Consider the following 18,921-nt stretch of genomic DNA (forward strand, 5'->3'; position numbering starts at 1 on the left):
ACTAACTCACACACTTGAGATATCATATGTGATTTGCAATACAGTGAAAAACTAAAGCAAGCAGATTTTCACCACCGTATATGGCACAAGCTAGGAATTTTATCCTACCTATATTTAATATCCGATATAAAAAGTACTTCATTTGCAGCAAACTTCAACATATGTATTTACAAAACTTCAGAAGAAAAGCAGCATTAATAAACACAGAAGTAGCAGATTGACATAGTGCTTTATTTAAGCTGTCTGTACGAAGGAAAATAATGTGCATCCCTATCATATACGTGTAAAAATACTAAGGATGTACAGTGTACAAAAACAGTTTCTTGTAGTTATTTCACATCCTTGTGGGTCATATACTTAAGGAAATAAACAGTTTAAGTATGACCAACAGTTATACGGTTTCTTGGGTTCATAGTTGTCTGCTTAATATCCTTAACCACATGACTAGATCTTGCAAGTATCTAATGAAAGAACGAGCAAGATCAAGAAATGTCAAACTCTAAAGCTACAGGGAGGTAATTCAATTACCAATTTAGAGGGTTTTTTTATTTAAATAAATACTTTACATTTCATGCTTGCCTGTAATGCACTACCAGGAGCAAGATAAGGAAATTCTACTGTAGACAGTACGAACAGTAGCAGCAAAGTGTGTACATTGAGGTGTAACATAGACCCTGCAGTTAGTAAGGAAGGACCTTACTTTTGTACTCTAGGAGAAGCACATGGCCCCTGCAAGAACAGTCAGCTTTAAGAAGCCACAAATAAAGATGACATGACATGTCAAAAGAAAAATGTAAAACAATACTGGAATAAATGTTCCTTTAGCAACAGGAATGTATTGGATTAGTGTGGAAAGCAAAGCTGTGTGCAAAACTGCCAAAATCCAAACAGAAATGACACATTTCCTCAAGATGGCTGCAGTATAAGAGGGCATACTGTATGTCGTGGAAGTCAGTACAAGCTGGAGTCAAAGTCTGAAATGTACTATGATTGGAAGGCTCAAGGTACCAGCTACTGACTGCTGTCCAAACCCAAACTACAGCTGAGGACAAGCAGAAGAGAGAGATGCTTCAGCCATCTCTCTCAGCACAGCTTTGAGATTTCTCTTTTGTCTATTTCGAACATTGGTAGCAGAAGTCAGGAATTCCCAAACTCCAGGCAGCATTCAGTTAATATTAACTGTGTCTGTAATAAACTTGATAAAAGGTAATTGTGGAGACAGGTTATGCAATTCAGAGTGAAGTCTTAAAGTTTTCAAATAATTGATATTTACTGCAAACTACATAAGCAATAATGAGCTAGCCACAGGGCCTGTCCTACACATGAGGAACCATCAGCCCGAAGCACAACCCTGGCGTCTCATTAAACTTCAGGAAATGCACAAGGTATTTATTGCTAACACAAACTGAAAAAGAGGAAAAATGGAGACATATACTGGAGATTTTTAAACAACACAGTTTTAGTTTGCATCTATGAGGCATTTCTAGAGAACTAGTCAATGTTCTATTTACTATTTAGTTGGTTTAAATCATCACTATTTCAGTGTAGAAATTTTTACAAAAAGGTGCAGAATAGACCTATGATGTATTGACTGTGCGCCTTTCCCTCTGAAGTGCCATTCTCTAAAGATGAGTAGTGTTACAAGGTGATAGGGTGAGATCATATGTGGTTAGAGCATACACAAAGATACACCTCTTATCTGTTGATTATTAAAGATAAAACTTTGCTTAGGTAGAAACATGAAAAATTATCTGAATGAGTCTGTCTTAGCTGCCTTGCTAAAATGCCCATTTACCCCTTGACCACCTCAGCACATCCACTGCCAGCAGTGATCTTCATGCTAAGATAGCTAAACTTTAAATGTCAAGAGGATAAGGCATCTGCATATGAACATTTCTTCTTTCAAAAGTCATTTACTAAGTGATTACAATGCTATCAATAATACTCTGAGATATCACATTCTACATGGGAGCTAACAAGGTACTTCAATAATAATCCCAGGATTTTCTGATGTCATTAGCAAGGGCACATACTCACCCTTACTGCACTTCCTGGCAACTTTGGAATATCCCAACTCCTAGCACCAAAAGGTTTATTATTCAAATGATCTTTAATGAAGAACAAAGCTAAGATTTGTGCACACATCCTGCTAAATACAGATCTTCAGAAATGGAAAGACAACATTTTCCTTTCAGTGTGGTGTTTACCATGATGGTTTAAATTCAGTCAGTCAGTTATTGTCATACTTCACATGCTGGGTTTCTTTACCTACTTGGTTCAGGTCAAATGTTACCATCAATCTACTGTTTGCAGAATTATAATAAAGTGCTTTTCTTGTAATCATTGGGGTCTCAATTGTTTGAATGCATTTTCTCCATATAAAACCAAAAATTTCTATTGTGCTGCCAGGCTTTTATATTAGTTTAATCTTTAGTGGAGCACAGACATAGCATTTTTGACCTCTTGGCACATGGAGTTGGAATGTCCTCATCTACAGCACCAAAGAATTATATGACAGTATTTCATCCACAAAAGCCCAATTCTAAGTAATATGTACAATTTCAGAGCCTTGTTAAAATTTCCACATGGGAGAAAAAGTGCGTTATTCTCTTCAGCTTGTACAGTCCTTCCATATATTACAAAATAAACTGCTATAAGCCTGTTCTAAGATGTAGCAGCATTTGCAAACCTGACGCATACAATCCTTATCACTAAAAATAAATACTACCGCAGTATAACAAAAAATATATATATATATTCAGAGTTAAACACCTGGAGAAAAGCTAATTCACAAACTCAAAATAAAAACAAATATGGCAAACACCTGTTTACCTTGGTGCACAAATTTTGGTGAAAAGCAATACCTTTATGCCTGTCTACATTCTTCAGCCATCAGAGGTGATGTATATCAAGAAAGACAGAGAAAAGCATGAGAAAGATGTTATCTGGTGCAAATTATAAGACCTTTAAACAACTTTAAATGCTGCTTTTATGCCTTCGTTTCTTGCATGTAGAATGTTCAATTCTCCATGATTGCACATGAATCTGGAAGTCTAAGTGGCAAGCTGGGTGAGCCCAGCCCTTTTGCTTCTTCTGTAGAATCCAACAGTAATTAAAATGTTTCCCAAACACGTTCCAGCCAGATGTTAATGACATAGACCTGCTTCAAGTAATGATATGCCTAACAAAAACCTTGCATATTTACATCACCACCCCCCACCTTTCCTTGTTCTGACCAGCACAAACAGATGCAAGAAAACATTATAAACTCATCTTTTTAGACTAATTACAATTCTGATTTGTCTTCTAGAAGAAATGAGAAAATGCATCGGGAACCCACATGTTTCATTTAGCCCCCACTGTATACAATGGAGGATTTAAGTCATCTGATTTCAAAAGATTTCAAAATTACTTCTTGACGTTGCTATTATACTGAGACAGGGGGAGCAGCAACAGGAGGAGACAGACTGATACAAAATTTCATGCAAAAAACAAAAAGGCCTGTTGGAGAGGGAGGGAACTTTTCAATTTTGAATGACCTCTGAAAGTGCCCCTGCAATCTTAATGGCTAGTACTGGTGGTGATGTTCAGGAATCGTTTTCAGTGATAAACCTAAGATGACAGTGAAGCAGAAGAACAAACAAAAAAAAAGTTATTCTCGTCCGCTTGCAGAGTAGGAAAACTGAGGGAAATGTGGCCGCCTCTCATTGTCCATGCAGTCCATACCATCCTCATCATCTGTGGGAGGGGAAAGCTTAATTATTTTATTTTTTAATTGTCTGTTAAATAACATTTCAGTGACTGTTGTATAAAACGGGTCGAATTTAAGTAAAACCAGATAAGTATATATTTATAGTTTATTTCTTTCATATATGTATGTATTACTTCAGAATAGCACCTGAAAATTCCAACCACCTTTGCAACTGTCTACAACAGTCAACATATGCCAGTTAGAGACCAGTCAATATTGGCGATGAAAAGCTGGGGAAGAAAACTCTCTGCTGTCTTCAGGAGAAAATTGCTCTATCTTAGGGAGCAAACTATTTCTCAGAATTGATCGGGGAACTATATTTTTACAGTGATCAAGTTTAAAGATTCTTCTATTTTGAAAGATTTGCTTTTGTTAAAATGAAGACTGCTGCTAGAACATGTAATCTCAAAATGGAAAAAATGTTTAAAGAGTGACCACTGCATACAAGTTGCACATAGTATTTTTTTTAAAAAAATTGGAAAACAGTTACATTTAGCTTTGCAATATTTCCTGGAATGCACACTAAATTCTTAAATTATATACATTAAAAAACCCTATCTTTAGAGACTCCAATTGAAACTGTTCTCCTCAATGACATACTTATGTCTTCATATATTCCAGGCAAAGAATCTAGAATTAATGCAACTTTGAGTAATCAAGTTCTCAAAAGTGAGTACATGTGGAAGTAACAATCAATACTTAATTCTGCCCCATTGTGCTTATGCTTTCAAATATGGTCTCCTTTTATATTTAAGTTTAAACTAGCACAATATATACTTTTTTTATATCACCATACTTAACATAAAAGTTACAGATGTATTTAAAATAATCAGTCTGATTTTTAAATTTCAATGAGATCCACAAATAGGCCAAGTGGGAAGAAAAATGGTTCTTAAACTAACAGTTGTACAGTAACTTCTTGCTTAACGTTGTAGTTATGTTACTGAAAAACACTGTATTTTATATATGTGTATATACACAGATATACACAGTATAAGTTTTAAACAATTTTAATACTATACACAGATATACACAGTATAAGTTTTAAACAAACAATTTAATACTGTACACAGCAATGATGATTGTGAAGCTTGGTTGAGGTGGTAAAGTCAGAGGGTGGGATATTTCCCAGGGAATGCCTTACTGCTAAATAATGACCTAGAACTCGGCTGAGCCCTCCAGGGTTAACACATTGTTGTTAATGTAGCCTCACACTCTACAAGGTATCAGGAATGGAGGGAGGGGAAACAGCATGGCAGAGAGAGACATGCATTGCCCCTTTAAGTACGCTGACCGCACTCTAAGTACACTGCCTTTTTAAGCAGATCAGCAAGTTGAGACAGCAGTTGCTGCCAGCAAGCTCCCTGTCCTGAGCCCTGTCATGTCTTCCCCCCCACTTTCTGGAGATAAGGTACAGGAGCAGGGGGAGGGGGACACCCTGATATTGGCAGGAGGCTGCACAGAGCAGTGGGGAGAGGGACAGCAGAACTGCTGGCAATTGATAGCTTGCTGGGCAGCTGCCGCTCAGGGAACCGATGGGGGGCTGCCGGTCCATCCTGGTTCCAAGCCCCCACCACTTAGCTCCAACGGCTGCTCTTTCTGCAAGCAGTGGACAAAGCAGGCGGCTGCCAAACAATGTTATAAGGGAGCGCTGCACAACTTTAAATGAGCATGTTCCCTAATTGATCAGCAACATAACAACAAAACAACATTAACTGGGATGACTTTAAGTGAGGAGTTACTGTAGTTTTAAAGTACAGGCTCAGATTCTTTAGTTCAGGGCAGTCACTTCAAGCCACACCAAGATGTAATCTATCCCTAAAGCTGATTTAACCAGCCAGGGGAGGATCGCTCATAAGGATGGCCACACTAGGTCAGACCAAATGTCCATCTAGACCAGTATCCTGTCTTCCGACAGTGGCCAATGCCAGGTGCCTCATCAAGTGATCCCCTGTCACCCATTCCCAACTTCTGGCAAACAGAGGCTAGGGACACCATCCCTGTCCATCTTGGCTAATAGCCATTGATGGACCTATCCTTCATGAACTTACCTAGTTCTTTTTTGAACCCTGTTATAGTCTTGGCCTTCACAACATCCTCTGGCAAAGAGTTCCACAGATTGTGCGTTGTGTGGAAAATACACTTCCTTTTGTTTTAAACCTGCTGCATGTTAATTTCATTTGGTGACCCCTAGTTCTTGTGTTATGAGGAGTAAATAACACTTCCTTACTTACTTTCTCCACACCAGTCATGGTTTTATAGATCTCTATCATATCCCTTAGTCGTCTCTTTTCCAAGCTGAAAAGTCCCAATCTTATTAATCTCTCCTCATATGGCAGCCGTTCTATACCCCTAATAATTTTTGTTGCCCTTTTCTGAACCTTTTCTTATTCTAATATCTTTTTTTGAGATGGGGTGACCACATCTGCACGTAGTATTCAAGATGTGGGCATACTATGGATTTATATAGAGGCAATATGATATTTTCGGTTTTATTATCTATCCCTTTCTTAACGATTCCCAACATTCTGTTTGCTTTTTTGACTGATGCTGCACATTGAGTGGATGTTTTCAGAGAACTATCCACAATGATTCCAAGATCTTTTTCTTGAGTGGTGGTAACCAATTTAGACCCTACCATTTTTTATGTATAGTTGGGATTATGTTTTCCAATGTGCATTACTTTGCATTTATCAACACTGAATTTCAGAATCTGCCATTTTGTTGCCCAGTCACCCAGTTTTGAGAGATCCTTTTGTAGCTCTTCACAGTCTGCCTGAGACTTAACTACCTTGAGCAATTTTGTATCATCTAAAAATTTTGCCACCTCACTGTTTACCCCTTTTTCCAGATCATTTATAAATATATTGAATAGGACTGGGCCCAGTACAGACCCCTGGGAGACACCACGATTTACCTCTCTCCATTCTGAAAACTGACCATTTGTTCCTACCCTTTGTTTCCTATCTTTTAACCAGTTACCAATCCATGAGATGACCTTCCCTGTTATCCCATGACAACTTACCTTGCTTAAGAGCCCTTGATGAGGGACCCTGTCAAAGGCTTTCTGAAAAATCTAAGTACACTATATCCAATTCAATTGATTTCATCAGAGTTAAAACTAAAGCAGTTTAAAATGCAGGGCTCTCTCAAACTACGTACAGTCTTAAAACTGGGATAATCTTAAACTTGGAACTGTCTCACACTCTAGGCCATTTAACTTAAAACATTCATGAAATTGACTGATGATCAGCCCAGAATTAGATTCAAAGCTGAAGCACTTCATAATGCCCAAACTTTCTTTACCACTCCTGCTTTACCCTGACAAAAAATAGTCAATTTCTCCTCAAGTGTAAAGTTCATCACTTCAAAATACTCAACCCATTTTCTCTAAACTGATCTAAATTCAAACAAAATCTGATCAGTTTTTTAAAGTTATGCATATATAAAAATTCTCATTCAAATACATGGAGAAGATGGGGGTGTTATTTTATTTTAAAAAATATGAAGAACTCAAAAACAGCTAAAATGGCTCTGTTCAAGTTTACTTCTTAAAAAAAAAAAAAAAAAAACCACTTCTAGACTGGCACACCAAGTCAGAAAATCTGATTAAAAAAGGAATGTGTTTGAGAAAGTTATAAGCCACCAAAAAAAAGAGGGCAAACTAAAGGAACTCAACCTTAAGTATAGCGTGTGCTGCCTTCATATGCTATAATTCTATACATACTTTTTTGTTATGCAAAACACAATAAAAACCAATACCTCTTTAGAGAGGAAATCTATTTAAAATATTGTCCACTGGAGTTTGGAATATTGTTTCCCATGTGAAAACTTTTTTTATTAAATACAAGTTAGAATGATCAAATATTGATTTATAGATATGTAGATAAACTGGGTAAATGCAATGTGTATTAAGAGTGAAACTCGCCCAAGTGCAGAGGGTCTGCACAAGGTGCAATGCACCACTTAAATTAAATTAATAATGGCATTAAGGGCTCTTGTGCATGGAGCCTAGCATGAGGCCTCTGCACTGGAGTGAATTTCATCTAAAACAAAAAAATCAGGCTGTCTAGACAGGAGATATCTGTTCTCTGTGGCAATGTGTGCTCTTTTCTGACCTTGTTGCAGAAAGGTATTTAAGTATGTGCCTACCATCTTTAAACATCTGAATAGTCTCATTGGAGTCAATGGGAGTATACATATATATGCTTGAAATCTAGCATGTGCTTAAGTACTTTGCTGAATTGGGGCCTTTATTAGCAAACAAACAAAATGTTTAGAAATTGGCATTTGCCTCATTAAATAATTTATGGAATTATGAGGTTGTTCAGAAATCTCATGGGCTAAAATATGTAACCTCACTACGCTTACTGTAAAGAGTCTTGAGCCATACAGAACTGTTCTTAGATGGTTCTACATTAAGTTCCACTAAAAGGTGTGAGAACATTTTGCCCATTAGAACAGAATAACTTATTTCATATCAGTCTATACAGTATATGTACACACTAATAATCTATCTTCTCAAATGTAGTTATACAGCGCTTTTCAGGCTTACTTACATTTTTCAGGTGGAGTTATTGTAATCGTCTGCGCTGTAAATTCTTCATCAAAATATCTGGTGTCTGTCTCAGATGTCACTTGAGGTTTAAAAGGCGGTACAAGCTGACGGGAATAAACAAGAAGAGTCATGTTAATATACCTGAATTCAACCAAATTATTGTTAGGAGTAGACATGCCTGCCTTGAGTCCGGCCTTGAGTGCAGGGGACTGGACTAGATGACCTATTCAGGTCTCTTCCAGTCCTACAATTCTCTGATTCTATAAGGATCTCATGTGGCTCAGTGGTTAGACCAAAAGACTTGTAACAGGAGGATCATGGGATTGAATGACAGTTGAGTCCCTGACAGCTAGTATGACAGGCAAGTAGACTTTCATCTGTCAGAGATGCTAGTTTAGAAACTAAGTAAGATGAGGAGCACAAAAACAAAATTATTTTTCTTAGATAAATTGCACTGTAGAAACATAATTAACTAGAAACTCTGAATGGGGTGTTTGGGGTGTATAAAAATTAATCATAATTTTTTAATTTTAAATACAGCTTTATTATTAAATTATAACAACCTATGTTAAGGCCTACACTGTGTAATATATGTTAAAATCACTTTAAATTAAGCAGCACATTTGTTGCCAAGTTTTAAAGAAAGTCAAACCACTGAACTGATGGAAGTTACTACTAAGCACTTGGCACCAGAATTTGCTGATGTGCCAAACCAGCTTTAGACAGTGGTATCCTCTTTTGCAGGTGTAGAGAGAATATTTTCTTCATTTTAGTTTATTTACCTAGTTCAGTCCAACACTAATTCATTCAAAGTTTAGAAACTGACAGGGAGCTGAAAAGGCAGGAAAGCTTGTTTTCCTTTTCCAATCTATGAATAAAAACTAGGCGTGAGAGAACGAGATCTACTAGTTCTAAAATCTTAAAAGACATGGTAAATAAAAACAATCAGTACAGTTCACTAACTACAGATAATATTTCCTTTGTTTAATAAATCCTTTAGTTTTAAGTGCAAAGCATGTTTTGATAATTTTTGATAAACTCTTATCCATCTAGCACATTAAAGGTAGTTTTATGTAACTGATTAAAAATTGTGTCCTAGGCATTTTAATTACCATCCAAATAGAGCTTGACACAAATCACAAGTAAAACATTAATCATCTAGTAAATAAGAAATGCATTATTCAGCATTTTCTAAAGTACGTGCAAACATTAAGAATCTGAATAAATATAAATTAAGCTATATAACTGCTTAAATAAATGTGTACAGATATAGCGTATCCTCCTAATTAGCAAAAAGAAGTTCCCGACTTAGTGTAAAGACTAGATTTAGTTGCAAATGAACATGTTTTAATAGTTACCAACCAATGAGAATCAACCTTTCTTTAGGAAAATAACTAAAAAGCACAAAAATGCAAAACAAGATTAAAATCAGCAATTAAAATCAAGCTTTCCTGCTTGCTGATTTAAATCATTTTGATTTAAATTAATCCACCCTGATGAGAGTCTCATTATTCACTGAAAGACCAACATTAGAGCACTTCTCTTACAAAGGCTTACATGTGTGCTTACCTTATACTCTGAGTAGTTGCAATCAAGTCAATAGGACTACTCAAAGAATGTAAAGGTAAGCTTGTGTGTAAGTCTTTGCAGGACAGGGCTCATGTTTGTCATGAACTGTTTCTAAAAAATAAACAATATGAACACGTACATTTTAAATGTCAAAAAGGTCAGTTCATGTTTAGGTCAGCCTCATGAACACAACATTTCTGAATTTTTTCCGCCATTTTCACAGTATTTTTTAAGTGCAAAGAAGAACTGTCATGGTTAAAAAACTGCTCCAGTTCACTGGTTTGTTCGTGCATGTAGACTACACACAGCCATGGAATTGGCCTGATCAATGGATGACAGAAGACATCATAGGTCCATCAGGAACTTCAACAGAAGATAGGTCGGGGCAACACAAATGTGTAAGGATCAGGAGCATCACCACCTTGGGGTGAAAAGTGCAAGAGTAGGATTTTCACACCGAAAAAAGGGTACCACGTTTTCACTATATCTTTAAGCAAAACTTGAAGCAAAACTGTAAACACGCTCCCAGCTCTAAACTTGACTAAATGCTGAATAATAGCAAAAATAGCAAATTTGTGTGAGAATTTTACAACATTGCTTGCCTTTAGTCAAGAAGATAATCCATTTCTAAGTGTTTATTATGTTTGCATGTGTTTGGTCTATCACATCTTAGAAAGTTGACCATGATAATAACCTTAGGTCCTTCAAATAAATTTAAAAATCTTCTTAAAATCAATCTCCATTTCCACCCCACCCTTTAATACTAATATGCACACACCTTACTAGAGGATGTGGATTTCAGATCCATTTAATTTTTTGAGACGATTCTAAGCCAATTTCATCTGCCCAATAAGTGCTTCAGAACAACATGTATATTGTACTTGCATACTACATTAAATGCATCAAGTCCCTTAACATGTCCTGTTCCAGACCACATTAAAGCTTGGGTAACCTAGTTCCCAGTTTTGAACATACATTTTTGCTGTAGCTGCACTACGTAAAATCATCCTGTTAAGCAATCAAACAACTAAGTGAACGTCACTAGTGTGACTGGAATCTCTTAAAAAACTTTAGAAGCTGTTCATTGCTTACTTCAGATGTTCATTGCTAACATGACAGTGTAACTGGTCTAAAACAAAGGATTTTTGTACCACTCTCAAGTGGTTAAAGATGATCTGAAATACATTTCTTTTCTCTTTTTAAAGAGATTAAAAAAATGGACTTCCCCAATCATTAGCAGATTTAGATAAACAAGTCTAGGCATAAATTGGTTTTAAAATGTATTTTTAAATGGGTTCCTCCTCCATTTATCTGCAAAGTCTTGCATTTGGGCTCCAAGGTTTCAGAGTTTTCACTGCTACTATGGAAGGCAACTACCACAACATAAAGGCAGCAGCTCCCTTTCCTGCTTTTGGTATTAATCTTACAATCCACTTTTGAAGGAGAAACAGAGTCAACATTTACAAATGGAAGCATTTTTAATTTGGAGCCTCAATCTATAGTGTGTTAATGATCTGGGATCTGTATGCCATCTTTTAAATATAGTCAATTTCTAAAAGGCATCTCTGTTAAACTTAAAATATAAGAAGTTCCAAATAATGTTATTTAATGTAATCAGAGACACAGAATAGTATCTGCATATTTTCAACTCAAATTAAAATGTGAAGTTAGCAGTTTCAGTGTCTTTCCTATATTAGAGGCCAAATCCTGGTCCCACTGAAGCCAATCGATTTACACTTGAGGCTAGGGTTTAGCTCTCTCACACCTCGACTTTGAAACATTATCACCAAACAATTCACTTGTCAATTTACTCCACAGCACAAAGAACAAAACTACAATGCAACACTATAGCAAAAATATTGGCAAACTATTCTGCACTTGATATGTTTTTTTAAACCCTTTGTGATTTGTCAGACTTTTGTATAACAGAATTTACAAAAGCACTCATCTTTAGTAGTTAATTTTGCAGTCCTCATTAAATTACCACATAGTTCAATATACAATTTTATCCCATTTAATCCTTTGCTACTGCTACACAGATCTATAAGCAGTACACATGTTGGAGGAAAAACTAAACCTTCACACCATAATCAATGGAAACTATAATCCTAGCATAACTATACTGTGTAACTAGAATGATAATGTAACTATGTTCTAACTGGCCACGTTGGGAACTGTTTTTTGAGCAGCATGCTGTCCCGATTTGACCTGTAACTGCCAGCGCTTCACCTTTAATTCTAAACACCTCTATACACTTTTCCGGAAAGGAGGTAATTATTCAGACTGTAGTAAAATCCATGAATGGTGCATTAAAAAAAAACAACGCACACAACCAACCACACACACAGGTGAATTCCAACGGTTTTCAAATCCAGATATTTTCATGTTTTCATTCACCCAAAGAATGTTTTAACTGACTGCTGTTAACCTGAAAGTTGTGCTAGTAAGAGGAAAATATCTATGATACACTGGATAAACACCACAAAGACACAAAAGGATAACAGAATGCCACACAGACATTTTTAGTAATTGGAACAGATTCTGCTGTCAGTTATATCTGTGTAATTCCATTAATCCTTTGACACAAACTTCTAATTGGATGGTCTGTTTCTTTAAGCATGTTTTCCTCCTCTTGGTTGCATACCTATATTTATAATTTAACCAGAATTTTCACCCAAAATCTATGGGTGGGATTGACGAAGGGGCTTATGAGTTGTAGTGCTGACCATCCACAGTGTCTAGCTTTTACACACCTAGAAAATCCAGGAACAATTCTGGGATCCACAAAGCCAAGTTAGGCACCTTGGCTCCCTGCACAATGAATGGGGAGAGAGAGGTGCCAAAAAAATATGATTCACGAAAGCCAGCACAGTAGGCAGGGAGCTGCCTAAGATAACCAGAGGGGTGTATGCTAAGCCCCTCTGGCAGAGATAGGTACCGATGTCCAGCCTGCAGAGTGGCATTTATCTACAAAAAATGGGTACCTGCCTCCTGTAGTTAAAGAGAGTAGGCGCGTAAAGTGTTGCTTGTGGGAATGAGTTAGGCACCGAACTCACATGGTGGTGGCAGTACCCATCCTATAACTTTTAGCCCAGTGGTTAGAGCACTCACCTTGGAGGGAAGACCCAGATTCAATTCCCTCCTCTCTGCCAAAGAGGGAGAAAGAATTTTTACAGGAGTCTCCCACCTCTCAGGAGGGTGCCCTAACCACTGGGCTGTCCCACTCTCTCTCTGGTTCAATGACTGTCTCACTGTGGATAAATACTTAGTCACTGGGCCAGAGAGAGAGTAGGAATGACTCTGTAGCCCAGTGGTTAAGGCCCAACTCCATGTCCAGTCCCCCTGCTCCAATCACTCCTTCATTATTTATCCACCCTGGAACAGCTTCAAAAGGAGAGAGGCTGAGGGAGCCCCACATCAGAATACCCCATAGCTCAGTGGTTAGAGCACCCTCCTAAGAGACGAGGGACTCCTGTTCAAGTTCTTTGTCCCCCTCTGGCAGAGAACGGGGAATTGAACCTGGATCTCCCACATCCCAGGTGAGTGCTCTAATCAGTGGGCTAAAAGTTATAAGGTGGGTACCTCTACAAGTGGAACCTGAACTAATAGGTGTCCTTTGAGCATACCTACTGAACCAGACCCCACAGAGGCTGCGGGTGGTTGAACACCTATCTTCTCCTGGTTTGTGAATCGCTCTGGGGCTTAGGCGGGAGACAGGCATTCAGATGCCTAGAGTGAAGTAGCAGCGCACATACCCAGGAGCAGAAACACGGCTGCCTACAGTGTACGGCAGGTGTTTGGTGGATCGCAATGGAGCCAAAACTGGGATTTTGGCACCTAAGTCTGGGGTTTAGACACTCAAGTACCTTAGTGGATCCCACCCTATGTGACTAAAACATTCTTTCACCTACATATACTACTTAGAATGGTGCTATGAAAATTATAATTTTACAAAAGTATGTTGTTTTCATTTAACTTGATTTGATTGGAAAATATTATACCACAACGATAAAGGATTTTTAAATTAATACACTTAGTCTTCTTATTATTACCTATTTAAAAGCTAAATACAGATCTAAACCTGAAGTCAGAAAGAGAATTTATCCCTCAAATATAAACTAATCTACAAAACAACTTTAAAAAATTGACAGGTTTCAGAGTAGCAGCCATGTTAGTCTGTATCCACAAAAAGAACAGGAGTACTTGTGGCACCTTAGAGGCTAACAAATTTATTAGAGCAGACGCTTTCGTGGGCGACAGCCCACTTCATTGGATGCATAGAATGGAATATATAGTAAGAAGATATATATACACACATACAGAGAAGGTGGAAGTTGCCATACAAACCGTAAGAGGCTAATTAATTAAAATAAGCTATTATCAGCAGGAGGAAAAAACTTTTGTAGTGATAATCAAGATGGCCCATTTAGACAGTTGACAAGAAGGTGTAAGGATACTTAACATGGGGAAATAGATTCAAAATGTGTAATGACCAGCCACTCCCAGGCTCTATTCAAACCCAAGTTAATGGTATTTAGTTTGCATACTAATTCAAGCTCACAGTTTCTCATTGGAGTCTGTTTTTGAAGCTTTTCTGTTGCAAAATTGCCACCCTTAAGTCTTTTACTGAGTGGCCAGAGAGGTTGAAGTGTTCTCCTACTGGTTTTTGAATGTTATGATTCCTGATGTCAGATTTGTGTCCATTTATTCTTTTGTGTAGAGACTGTCCAGTTTGGCCAATGTACATGGCAGAGGGGCATTGCTGGCACATGATGGCATATATCACATTGGTAGATGTGCAGGTGAATGAGCCCTTGATGGCGTGGCTAATGCGATTAGGTCCTACGATGGTGTCACTTGAATAAATATGTGGACAGAGTTGGCATCAGGCTTTGTTGCAAGGATAGGTTTTTGTTGTGGTGTGTGTGGTTGCTGGTGAGTATTTGCTTCAGGTTGGCGGAGGGGAGGGTGTCTGTAAGCAAGGACTGGTCTGTCTCCCAAGATCTGTGAGAGTGAGGGATCATTTTTCAGGATAGGTTATAGATCTTTGATGATGCGCTGGAGCGGTTTTAGTTGGGGGCTGAAGGTGACAGCTAGTGACGTTCTGTTATTTTCTTTGTTGGGCCTGTCCTATAGTATGTGACTTCTGGGTACTCTTCTGGCTCTGTCAATCTGTTTTTTCAGTTCAGCAGGAGGGTATTGTAGTTTTAAGAATGCTTGATAGAGATCTTGTAGGTGTTTGTCTCTGTCTGAGGGATTGGAGCAAATGTGGTTGTATCTTATGCTCTAATAAATTTGTTAGTCTCTAAGGTGCCACAAGTACTCCTGTTCTTTTTTTTAAAAAATGAAAAACTTCCTTTTACCACAATAGTCACATCCCTTTATTTACAAAAACACACACATTTCCCAGCATTCTCTCTCCCCCCACCCTCATTTAATTCTGCAACACAGCCAGTCACAGACAGGGGGACAAACTAATATGGACTTGCTGATACAAAGAAGTTCCCAAGCAATGTGCCCACCTATAGAATGGTCGTAAGATTCCAGAACAAGTTGTATACCTGTAAAACATTCCAGTTTTTTTGGTCTTCTCAGGTTAAGCTTTTCAACAATTCAGAGAGCAGGCCACCCATCATGGTTTGAAATCAAATGATCTGCTCCACTCGCAATTCAACAGCCATCACTATATTATCATTTTCCAAGAATCTGTTATGGTTTTCAACAAATAATATAAGCAACTTAGGTAGTATTAAATATGCAGCAGACTGCACCCTATTTAGCAATCCCAGTACATATCTCCAGTAGAACAGAGTGCTCAACTCATGGGAAAAAATCATTCAAGATATGACCTTTATGTTGGGGATGTTATCTTGACCTCAGCTGGGGGTGGCAAAGATGACAATATAGGAACCTCTCTTATCTCTAACTACTGTGGCCCTATAGTAATTGTTAGTGAGCAACAAAATAACAGAGAGGCAGGAAATGATCACAGATAGTAATAAAAATAAAGAGTAATACACAGCTCTTTAGTAAGATATCTCAACCTACAGGTCCTTCTATAAAATTGACTACATCAGCAAGTGACTATGGGTCTGAACCAAAGCCCACTGAAGTCAGTAGATCAAATGAAATATTCTCATTGACTTCAATGGGCTCTGAATCAGGCTCCATGCAGACTTCATCTGTCTAAATGAGTGATGATTCTTAGAATACTTTGAAAATTTGCCTGTTGGTTACAAAAGAAGAGTGTTGCATGAATCTTACAGTGCAGAAAGGGAGAACAACAATAATCAGATGTCTTAAATACTGTTAAATATTACCAATTATAGAGATGTTTCACAATAGAAAGGGAGTGGTGTCATCTAATCCCATCTGAAGGGGGAAAAACACTATTTTATATTAAGTAGTTAGGTGTGTCTCAGTAACATTCAGTGACTCAGTCGATGAAACTAGAAATTATGTCAATATTCCAGACAGTTGGGAAAATAAAACAAGAAAAACACACAAAACTCCAGGCTGCAACCGGAAGCGAAAAACTTGATATAAAATACTTTGTTGATGTTTTTGAATTCATTCTGACTACACTGCCTTTCACCATCAAGATATTCCACAGCAATTTACAAAGCAATAGGAGATGCTCATAATGCAGAGACCGTGTAGAAAAACATGGCAGCCCCATCACCTTGTGTGTGTGTGTATAATATCTATATATGCACACACATCAATACAAAAAAAAGCTACGAAAAAGAGAAAATGGGAGCTAAGATTGAGATATACAAGTACATGGGACACACAGTGCCCAGGAGTGTCTCTCCATTCCTTTCATATTTTTTCCACTAGCAGAATCATTTATGTAATCATGACTGTAAGTATAAACACATTTATGCTTCAGTCATGATTGTATAAAATTATGCACCAGTCCTTTTGATCTATTCAGCCTATTCATGCACACACAACTGTACCTCAATTCTTTTTTCAAAACACCAAATCAACCTCCTGCTCTGCCATCCCATGCACAGCTCATAAAAATCTTCCCTTGACCACTGTAAACAAAATGTTGTGGCTATTTTCAAAACATATCACCCAATTTTAGAGGAAGAACCTCTACAAAAATTTACCGGCTTCTGTAGAATTCTTGTCAAGAAATGAGGAACCGGCACATGGAGCTTCGGCGCCACCTCCAGAAGAAAATGAGAGAAATGCAGTAAGAAATCCTTTCCTAACGACCTTTCCCATAACGTGGAAGCATAAAAAGCGGTATAAACCATTTACATAAATGTAGACACAGAGGGATATTGTATTATGACTGCACATTTATGGGATTAGAGGCATACTCATTTGCTTGAAACCGACTTTGTGAGTGATGTCACCAGTCAAGTTGGACCAAGTCACACCACAGAGTCTTCATACTTTTTTTGAGGCTGCCATCTTGTTCTTTAGAAACTACACTTTCATTTAAAAACAAAAAATAAAAGTCTCCAGTGCTTACAGATGTTAAGAAATCCTTAAACATATGAACTAAGCATAACTGCTGCAGAGATGTCTATCTGAGTTTGTAGAAAGCCTGAAACAACAATTCCAGGAGAAGTGAACTGCCCCATTCATCTCAAATGGGTTTTAGCTCAGAAGCTCTATCATGAGGTCTTAAATGTCCACACTGTTAACTATTACACTGCTGATTACAGCATTTAAAAAAGGACAATCATATTATGAAGATTTCCATAGTCTACTGTGAGTAACATTTCAATTTGGTGCCACAAATGATGCTTGGGTGATCCCACCACATCTTGCTCCACCCTTCTGACCCATGAAATCAAAAGTCCAGAGGAAAGGAGCTGAGCACAACAAGGCACCCATGCCTACATCTCAACCAGCAGCTCTGGTAGGAACTAAAAAGCCAGGTGGCCTTGTCCCGTGATTGCTGCTCCTCCCTCTGCTCCAGGCTCCCTCAGGCTCAGGCAGACAACACAGCACCAGTTACACCGAGAGGACAAGTTTCAGCCCTTTCTTCGTAACCTAGGAAGACTGGAAATACTTTTTTTAAATTAAAGTTTAGGAGTGTGACTTCACCACATGCCTCCGGCAGCCAATGTCCAAGGCATGTGTCTATTGTGCATATGCCTTAATGCAATCCCAGACCAGGTTTTCCTTTACCCCACATAGAGGGAATCGCACCTGGAGAGCCCAGGAGAACATGCAAGATCAAATTTTGAACATCTGCACAATCTCTTGTGAATGGCATCTCCTTTTGGCATCCAAAGTAGGTGAACCTTGGGACAGTACCACCCCTTTTCCCCGCCCTCAGCTCAAGATCTGGATGCTACCCATCATTCATGAACAGTAAGGGCAAATACAGTATCTCACTGTGTGCAATTATATAAAGAGATTTTATACCACTCTGAGGCTTTTCATGCTTTCTAAATGATTTATTTCCACTGTACAAGTAGTTCAATATAGTAGAAAATATTCCATATAATCCAAAGGTTAATCAATCAAATGATAATCTTTATGTCTTGGAAACTCCTGACCACCATTTTAGTTACTTACAAGTGGCTGATAATATTATGGAGTAGCTGTGATGCACTCACACTGAAACTACCAAACTAAAAAAAAAAAAAAAGAAGAAGCTGATTCTGACTTTGCTTCATAAAGGTCACATAAAAAGGAATTTAACCTCAAACTGGCATGAACTGAACATCACATTAAGACCCTGATCATGTACTTATGTATATGTTTATATCTAAGCATGTGAGTAATTCCACTGAAACCAATGGGACCCTACAGATGCTTAAAGTTAAGCAAATACATACTGTGTGCAGGACTAGGGCCTAAACAATTTTCATTTCATACCGATGAAAAATATGATAATACAACACCATTGGTTAAATATGTCATTTACCTGAGTAATTCCCAGTGAAGGGTAAATAGCCACACCTCTTAATTCTTTAACACTTCTCAATGTATTATCCAACTGAAATAAATTACAGCCAAAATGTCAAACCTAGATGACTGAAATTTGGCTCCTAAATCCATATTTAGGCAC

At 37.8% G+C, this 18,921-nt stretch overlaps 1 protein-coding gene across 17 annotated transcripts in view; it reads right to left on the reverse strand.

Annotated features, from left to right (window-relative positions):
• Positions 1–210: 210 nt before the first annotated feature.
• The window catches only part of AKT3 (AKT serine/threonine kinase 3), a 261,533-nt gene continuing 242,822 nt past the window's right edge, over positions 211–18,921 (reverse strand). For 12 of the 17 annotated variants that reach the window (XM_043543356.1, XM_043543354.1, XM_037895339.2 and 9 more), the window contains 3 exons: positions 16,997–17,056; positions 8,311–8,413; positions 211–3,738 (listed from right to left, as the gene is read on the reverse strand). In XM_043543356.1, the coding sequence (XP_043399291.1) occupies positions 3,653–3,738; positions 8,311–8,413; positions 16,997–17,056 (249 nt within the window). In that variant the 3' untranslated portion in view covers positions 211–3,652. The remainder of the gene's footprint in view (positions 3,739–8,310; positions 8,414–16,996; positions 17,057–18,921) is intronic. The other 5 variants (XM_043543358.1, XM_037895340.2, XM_043543367.1 and 2 more) reach the window with 1 other exon arrangement.

This window comes from Chelonia mydas, chromosome 3 (genome assembly GCF_015237465.2).
Source record: "Chelonia mydas isolate rCheMyd1 chromosome 3, rCheMyd1.pri.v2, whole genome shotgun sequence".
Lineage (NCBI taxonomy): Eukaryota > Metazoa > Chordata > Testudines > Cheloniidae > Chelonia > Chelonia mydas.